The 9,054-nt window shown below is 37.2% G+C and overlaps 1 protein-coding gene across 1 annotated transcript in view; it reads right to left on the minus strand.

Moving 5' to 3' along the window:
• Positions 1–6,234: 6,234 nt before the first annotated feature.
• PRPF38B (pre-mRNA processing factor 38B) overlaps positions 6,235–9,054 on the minus strand; it is a gene marked incomplete at its 5' end in the record, with an annotated part of 8,497 nt that continues 5,677 nt past the window's right edge. The window contains 2 exons of the mRNA XM_010010092.1: positions 6,235–7,450; positions 7,691–7,914. Of these exons, the coding sequence (XP_010008394.1) occupies positions 6,598–7,450; positions 7,691–7,914 (1,077 nt within the window). The remainder of the gene's footprint in view (positions 7,451–7,690; positions 7,915–9,054) is intronic.

Below are 9,054 nucleotides of genomic sequence, written 5' to 3' on the forward strand. Positions count from 1 at the left end.
CAATAATTACGTAGACTAAAAGTTAGGGTAGAGACTATCTGACACTGGCTTTTACATTCAAATTTTGTTACTATTGCAACTTCTGCACTGTTTACAAGTGACTGGAAAATAATTTGTTAGGACCCAACGTCTTTCAAAGTCTGTGAACAGCTCAAAACTGGATAAATAGACAGATTCAGGGAGGAAAATTAAGAAGTAATACAATGTGCATACCTGTAGCAAATCTCCTTGGTTGCATAAACTTTCTGTGCTTAGAAAATCTGAGCAAACACATCACAGCAGTAAAATGTGTTTAAAAAAAGTAGTATTTTAAGTTGTTGTTACTAACATTATTAGGTTTTTAATCTTACAAATAAAATATTTCACTTTGTATTTCTATATTTTCGTTCCTCAGATCTTTTCAGCTAACACATGTAAATCTTCAAAATGGTATTTTGGTTTTGCCTCCTTGGTTTTTAATGGGTCTGAAGAGAGCACACACATGTGTGATTTCTAGTAAAACACTCTTAACTTATAGCAGCTTTATAAGCAATTGTTTTCAAGTTGAATTCAGCTTTAAAAAAAAATTATGTTGATATCTTCATAAATTTTAAACTCATTTTTAGGAGTCCCAATTCTGTTGGACACTCACAGAAAGAGTCTGACAGATCACTTATGCCTTGATGCTGGCATGAGCCAGCCATCTCAGCTGGACAAATTGTGCTGTTTACTACCTACATAACTGTGCTGCAAATAGGGTTCACTCTTCTCCATTTTTCTCCAAGATCACAAAAGACCCACGAAAAATGTGCTGTAGGCATGGTCATATAGAGTATATATTACCAATTTTAGCAAAAAAGAGGGTGTCTGACTATTGCTGTGTAAGAAAATGCTTGGGACTAAGAGAGCAGACGTAATGCTCAGGAGTTATATAACTGTATAATAATAATTATATAATTATAAAGGTCTCTGAAATCTCAGATTAGCTGCCTTGCTATAAATAAGTCTGTCTCAAGATGCATCCTTTTGTCCCAAATATTTTCTAATTTCTTAATATAGGTGGGATACCCCTTCATCTTATCTTTTTTCTCTTCTAGTGAGGTTTTTGCAGTCTTGCTTTACCAATATGCTGATTCTACTCTGAAAATCCTGAATACTGAACACAAATTACTTGTGGTTAAGAAATACACCCTCTGTAGTTGTTTTTGTTACTGCAGTACAACACAGCTGTACACAAGAGCTCTTCCTGAATGGCCTGCAGCATAGCATAATAGAAAAGCATTTAATTGCAATGTTTGATGTGTCATGTTATTGTGTATCTACTTATATCTGCTCTGAGCAGGGGGATTGGATAAAATGACTTCCCATAGTCCCTTCCAAACTGAATTAGTGTAAGTTGCACTGATACAGAAATGCCTGTGGTCCAGCATCCTATTTCGGACTGCTTTGTATAAACATCCACTTCTTTATATCTATTGCTTTATATATTGCTTTCTACAAACATCCAATATAGTTAATTTGCTATAAAGAAAGACAAACCAGAGAACTCTCAGTGCAACCTAGGTTAAGTAATGGTCATTTTCAGTAGTGATTTCAAGGGTACTAGAATATTGTTTCTTTATTCAGACACAGCCAGCGAGTTTCATACCAATACATAAAGGGTTTTCACATAAAGGCTTTTGGATGCCAACTGCCATTCAAGATGGTATTCAGATTGTCATCCAAACCTACTATTTGTGAGCACAGGTCATGCTAGTTCCTTTTGAAATACTGCCCGGTGCCTCTGGTTTTGTTCACAGGGGCTCCTTAAGTAGATCTCTTTTTCTGTAAAACATGAAGGTAGCATACTTTCATTTTTTGTAAAAATCATACTCACTTTTCATCTAAATGTAAGTAATACCCTCTGTAAAGACAGGTAAGTTGCTGTTTTCTTGAACAAGACAGAGCAACTGTTCAAGTTGACTAGAATATTTCTTTATATTCCCGATTTTTCTTTATTCCACAAACTTATAACTTCAATAAAAATAATGTGATTACAATTCTTTGTTTTCCTTTCTTTTTAAAATGTTTTTTCTTCAGTTCCTTGTGCACCTGTAAATATATCAATTGAACAGGATGAACCTGGCCACTTGTTGGTATCATGTTCTAGCGTCAATTTTGGTCATTATTATGTGGTTTTGTGAAGAGTGATAATGGATTGGGAGCGCACTGCAACACATCACATACTCAATGCCCTTTCCAGTTGGACTGTGGCTTCACTTACTTCATTTGTGTCTTTTCATGTAACAAGGCAGGTCGGAGTCCTTTAGGTGATGTATTCAATTACACTACTAGTAAGTAGCAATATATTCTTGCAAATTCATTTAGAATCCTTGTACTGTGTTTGTGGTAGAGTTGATTTGACATTTTGTTGAATAATGACTTAAACTTCTATTTTCATTCAGTTTTGGGGCAAAACATTTAAAGGTTGGCAGATAAAAAGAACCACTACCCATTGCAGTTGGATTTAACTTGTGTAGTCAAGCGCGACAACGTGCATATGAACTTGAAAATAGTTTAACAGTTCACAATCATTGGGCAAGGAAATACGTATTTCAAATGGTATGCCAGGATATTTGAATTCTAGTCCTGTTTTTTGGGTTTTTTTCTGTTTTCTTTTGCCTTAGGAAGGGTGTACCACAGTCTTAAACTTCCTCAGAGCAAGTTTTTGTATTTGGAAAATGAAAAATTACAAGTTCAATGGGAAATTGTGAAGAACATTGTTAAAAGTTACTTAACCTCTAGATGCTTTGAAATTTTAAATCAAGAATATACGTAAATGCTACGTCTTACCTATATATCAGAATGCCCTCTATTGATTTGGAAGGAGGGGTTCTGAAGGCTGGGATTAATGAGACTGTTTGCACAGTGTCAGTCACTTTTGGAGATACGGGACATGAAGCTAAGCTATTGTAACTGATTAAAACAACAACAAAAAGGTCTTTACACATATACTTTAAGCAGGAACCTAAAACCAGATTTGGAATGGCATGGAAGCTTCTGATATCTCCAAGTTTTTCAAAATCAGATTTACAATTTATCTCTGGTTTTATATGCAAAATTCTTCTGTTGTCAGTTCTGTCACAAGTTCTAAATTTGCACAAGGAATAAACGTTTAAGGATCATGTATTTTCTAAAGGAGTATGTCACTTCTAACTGGAATTTCATTTTCATGTGTAACTATAGTATGCATAAACAATCTGTTTAAACACTGTTAATATGAAATATTTCAGCTCCTTGCAGTCCTGAAATTAAAAATATCTCAAAGGAGACTCTGTCTGTAATCAGTGTGCACTGGCAATCTAACAATGAAGAAGCTACATATATTGTCACTGCCAGAGGAGAGGCTGAACTTTGGCATTGCACAAGCTGTGGGAATTCCTGTACCCTAATTAATCTTCCATGTGGATCTGCTTTCTCTGTTAGTGCTATAGCAGAATCACTGAAAGGACAGAGCTTACCAATACTCGTTTCAAGTACTGTTGACCAGTGACACTGACGTGAGGACTGCTGAAAAAGGTTGGACACACTATACTAGGATGAAAGGACCCTGACCCTGCCTTAAGATAAAAAACATGCCAGTTTGCTACTTCCCAAGGTCTAGTATGACGTTCAACTGAGTAGTACCTTCAAAACAACAAACCCCAAAAAACCAACAGAGGGGTGTATTTCTGTAATTAATACTATTAGTCCAGGAAAGTACTTAACATGATGGATCCACGTGGAATTTCAAAGACAGACTGGGCTCCATGAAGAACGACTGTCCCAGCTGCGCAGCTATGGACATGTGACATATTTTGGGCTCACAGTGCTTAGCTTGTTGTGCTTTTACTGCGAGGACTGAAGAGTAACCACACAGGCTCCATCAGGCAGAAGCTCTGCAACCACAGCTCCTGGGAGAACTCTCACCCTTACCTCCAGTTAAAATTGGCAAAAATACTCTTCTAATGATACTGGATGCCCACTGCAACAGTAGTACCAGCAACTGCAGCAGATCAGGTGGCAGTTGGGACTCCACTGGTCTTAGCATTTCTGATCAAACCTGCTTTGCAGAAGCTCTCTGGATCTGTTCCTTCTGGTTTCAAGGAAGATCACATGAAATGAAATGGCAAAAGGAATTAAAGAGTCCCTGGTTCCATACCCAAGAGCTGCAATGATAAATTAAGACAGCTGTCCAGATTTATTTAAATTGTTTTTATGGGTCTCGGTCAGTCATTGTGCTATCAATTACACTCCTAAGTCAAGTACATGGTATGGATCAAGTTAAATCCAAAAGTCAGAGAGGACTATTTATTGAAAAATAAAAGCAAAGTCCTCAAGTTACTGCACTTGCAAGACATGTTAACATAAGCCAGTCTTTGCACAAGTTGTATCAGAATGTTTACCATCTTAATTGTACTAAGACAGCACTCTCTACTTTTCAGGTTAAAGATTATTTCTTAAATACCTGGATTTTGCCTGAAAATAAACTGCTTTTCACTCTATTTCCCAAATATGGCAGAGGAGGACCCCTGAAGGAAGAATTGGAATCAATAGTCCATTTCCCCCTAACAGAACACTGGCCTTACAGCCTCTCTGCCTAAGAACTACTTGTTCCAGAAACTCCTAAAATGAACGTTAAAATTACAAGGCCAAAAGAAGCCTCTAGTGGCAAATGAGGTAAATTACAGTTGTCATTATTTTGACAGAATCCATGCAATGCCCTGGCAGTCTTCAAGGACAGTTCTCATCATCAGCTAACCAGGGCATTTCTTAAATGGCCAATACAGTTTTTCTCCTCCCATGTTAAATGACAGTTCAGTGTTTTAGTTTCACACTGCAACAAAATGAATGTCCTGAAGCTAAAGCTTTGTTTCAAGGTATCAAAAATATAAACAGATAATAACATCAGTATTAAAAGATACTGAATGCTAAGGATGACAGTGACAAAAGACTAAAAAGAGCAGGAGAAAGACAAAATTGAGTTTGTTATTTCTGCTTTTTTGAATACTACGGAATGAGCATTGTTAGAAATTCAAGCCCTGTTTGTTTTCTCCTGGAGGTTTTTAAAAATTCCCAAAATTTAAGTATCATGCCTAGATGATCTGTATCACACAGAAATGAAAAATGCACAAATACCAGTTTATTTCTACCTTCAGGTCATTTCATGATCATTAGTGAGTCACACTTAATGTTCTTCCTATTCTTGGGCAGCTGCCTTTCTTTGCTACATCTTCCTATTAGGTACTTAGCACAAAATCCTTTATTCATACAAAGTGTCACTTATGTATGTGGAAGAACCCAAACACTCTTCAGCTGTCAGTGAACATGCAGGGAAAAGCTGACACCCAATACAAAGGAATTAATTGAGAGTTTATTCCAGATGGTTCTCCTCACTCAGTATACAAGTCATCAGAATGATCTATCAAACAGACTTGGACTTCAATGATAGGACTTTTTTTTCTATAATGCATTTTGGTTTTTGCTTCTAACAATCTGTTAAAAAAAAAAACAAAACAAAAAACAAAAAACAAACAACTGCCAGATGAAATGTTCAGCACAAACTGCAATCCTTACTACTTGTAGAAAATATGACTTAAAAAAGGACACTATCAGGTAATTCTTATTTTTAATGTTTACACTTATAAAAATGCTTTGGAAGCTTGAAACTGAAATCCTTTCTAATAACTTTCTTCTTCCTACTTCCCCCTTGCAACCTTAAATGCCTTTATTAGCCCAGGCTTATCATAAATGACAGAGTGCAGCTGCTGATTAAAAACATTAGAAGACCACAAATGGATGAACTGTTTTAAAAAAAAAATATATGGATGCTTACATGGATTTTTTTTTTGAACAAGTAAAATGCATAGATGGCTACGGTACTCATCCACCAACCTTTACAGTGTCTGCTTGAGGTAGCCTTTCTAAAGAATTACTAAACAAGCCCCAGCACAGTCTAAATCCTTGCATCAAAACCACTATCTCCTTGAAAGTCCACTCTCAATTTAATACCAGTGGCAATCAACATAATACATTTTAAAAGCTTTTGAAAAAACAGCAGGTACAGTGGACATCCATGGTTGTTCTAAATCTGCAGCCCTCAATGTACATCGTATGCACATAAATATCTCAGCTATAATACACATTCAAGATCCATCCCTAAAAGCCGTATTATGTAAAGCACAGCCACACTAACTTCAGGATACAACCCATCATTCCACGTCTACAAAATCAAAGTAGAATTAGTGGCAGTTTATTGCCTCATACAAATTTAACCAACATGGCAACCATGCCAAAGGAATTAAAACATTTGCAGGACATATGTACAGACTGTACATTTCAGAAACATCTGAACAATAAAAATGCAAGAACAATCTCTGCATTACGAATTAAACTAAACAAATGGTTTGAAACCGTCAATGCATTGAATGGGTTTACAAAGGCACTTCCCTACCCAAAATAGGAAATGACGATCTGCAGCCTAGAGGGAGGTTGGAGAAGAGTGCTCATCAACTACTGCACAATCTCAACTTTAAGAAAAAATAAGCAGGATTTAATCAAACATTTATAGGATTCAATGTGATCCACTTCTGAAAGAGTTCACACAGTCTCATCTTTGTTTTTCTGTTGCTTTTCTTGGCTCTCTCGTTCCGTACTTTGGCTCCTTCGACGGTCATGTTTTTCCGAATGGTCCTTGCTGTCGCTATGATCATGTTTGTGGGAACGTTCTTTGCTTCTGCTACGCTTTCTAGGCTTTTCTTTGCTGGGACTCTGGTCTCGTTTTCTGGACTTCTCAACACTATCTGTTCTTCCTCTGCTTCTGCTTCTACTTCGCTTATTTGACTTATCTTTACTTTCATTTTTATGTTTACTTGATTTCTCTTTGCTCCTGCTTCTGCTGCGCTTCCCTGTATTCTTACTTCGGCTCCTACTCCTATGCTTTCTTTCCCTGCTTCGACTTCTGCTATGTTTTCTCTCTTTTTTGGAATCCCTCTTGTCATCCCGGTGTTTCTTGTCATCCTTGTCATCTTTGTGTCTTCTCTCTTCTGTATCACCCTTACTTTTCCTTTCTTTTGATCTTTCTCTAGAGCGATCTTTTTCCCTCTCACTACCTCTTTCCTTATCATAATCTCTCTCCTTTTTCCGGCTCCGTTCATTCTCTTTCTCTCGCTCCCTATCCCTGTCTCTTCTATCTCCTTTCCTGTCACGACTTCGACTACGGCTTCTGTATCTGTCCCTGCTTCTGCTTCTCCTCCGTTCTAGTGTGCGATCGGTGCTTCGAGATCTCCGCCTTTCTTTTTCTCTCTCCTTAGCTTCACGTTCTAATCTCTGCCGTTCTCTTTCTCTTTCTAGTTCTCTATCAAAGCTAGATGATCCATGACCTTCCCGATGATGACTTCTGCTTCTGGATCTTCTGGGAGACCTCCTGGGACTGATGGATCGTCTTGGAGACCTTTTAAAATAAGAAAGATTCAATATGAACCACCACCTTCTGAAGTTAAGGGACCCTCTTTACTTTCCAATTTATACTTTATCTACGTAGACTGTATTTAACCTTAAATACCAAATATTATCTGATTATTTTAACTGTTTGTCTATTGCCTTCAAGCCTATCCCAGTGAAAAAACAACACGTTTCTGGTAATCAGTAGTACAGTATTAAACTTTTTACATTCTTTTAACACATAAATGACCTTGAACGTCTACGTTCCACATGCCGGTCTATTTCTTCCATTCCCTCCTTGCCATCTTTCTTGATTTTTCTAGGTCTGCTTTTGATTTGCTGGTCAATGGCTTTCTGGACTGGCACAGGGATTCTTGGAAACAAGGTGGAAAACCATTCAAGCTTGGTGAGGAAGGAACGAAGCATCTCCCCGATGGTCATAACACAACCCCCACCTGCCTTCACATCCAGGTCCTACAAAATACAAGCAAAAAATATCCTGATGGTCAAAAATATTCTTTTTTGAGTAAAAAAAAAAAAAAAAAAAAATGCTGCTACACTATTGCCCTCCTGGAGTCTCATGATTATGAAAAATTACTTGTCTCATATTCTAATACATCTCCTTAGAAAAACTCAAACTGTGCACCTTTTGGATTTGGCAGTATGTTACAGAAAGGGAATGGGACTTAATATATACGCATGCAGGCACATACTAATCCTGCAGCCATCTGGATGTTAAGGGACTGTCGAGGAAGAGATTAACGCAAAATCCCCTTACACAGTCTGGCTATACAGTATGATCTTGTATTTTATCTAAATGCCACAAAGATGAGAAGTCCTCTCAAACTACATTTAATACTCCATGTTGTGGATGTACAACTGTGTACCGTCATACCCAACCCTGTGGCCTAAATCAGTTAAGAACTACATCATTGCCTATCTAAAAATGATCACAGAAAAACCTCTAGTACAAAATGGCATCCTAACAGAATTGGAAGCAATAGCAAACCAACTGCCATGAAGCAGTGAGGTTTCTAATTTAGAAACATGTAAAAAAATAAATAAATGAACAAATAATTGGAAACGCATAATCCATGATGACCATTGTCTCTGAAAAGGGTCATTACCGCATGAAGGCCTTCTTGCTATGCCCTCTCACAGCTCAGGACATGTTAGTCAGCTATTGTCAGTCCCAAACCTATAGTGCAAGCACACAAGGAAAGTGAGATTTGTTATCTAAACAGGAAGAGAAAATCTAAATGTAAAACTGCTTGCACTCACACACATTTAAGTGTTCAGATATACAGTTTTTCCAAATATAATCGCTGCAGAGATCTAAAGAAGAAAAAAAGGAGTTAAACGTAGCACCTGGAGAGTATGTACAGTTAAACAAAATAAACATAAGAAGCATTTTGCAAAGTAACTCTGTATCCTGGGAAGATTTTCATAGCAGCATGACAAAAGATGAACTGCTTCCACATATTTTAAGAACTGGAGGTGAAAAAAAGTCCTGTAGATTTAAATAATTCCATATATATATATATGTAAATTAGATTCATCCTACTGATCTTGACCAGGACTGGTAACAAACTTGAGAAAAGCAGCCCCAAGCAC

This window comes from Nestor notabilis, unplaced genomic scaffold, assembly GCF_000696875.1.
Source record: "Nestor notabilis isolate BGI_N333 unplaced genomic scaffold, ASM69687v1 scaffold26532, whole genome shotgun sequence".
NCBI classification, from domain to species: domain Eukaryota; kingdom Metazoa; phylum Chordata; class Aves; order Psittaciformes; family Psittacidae; genus Nestor; species Nestor notabilis.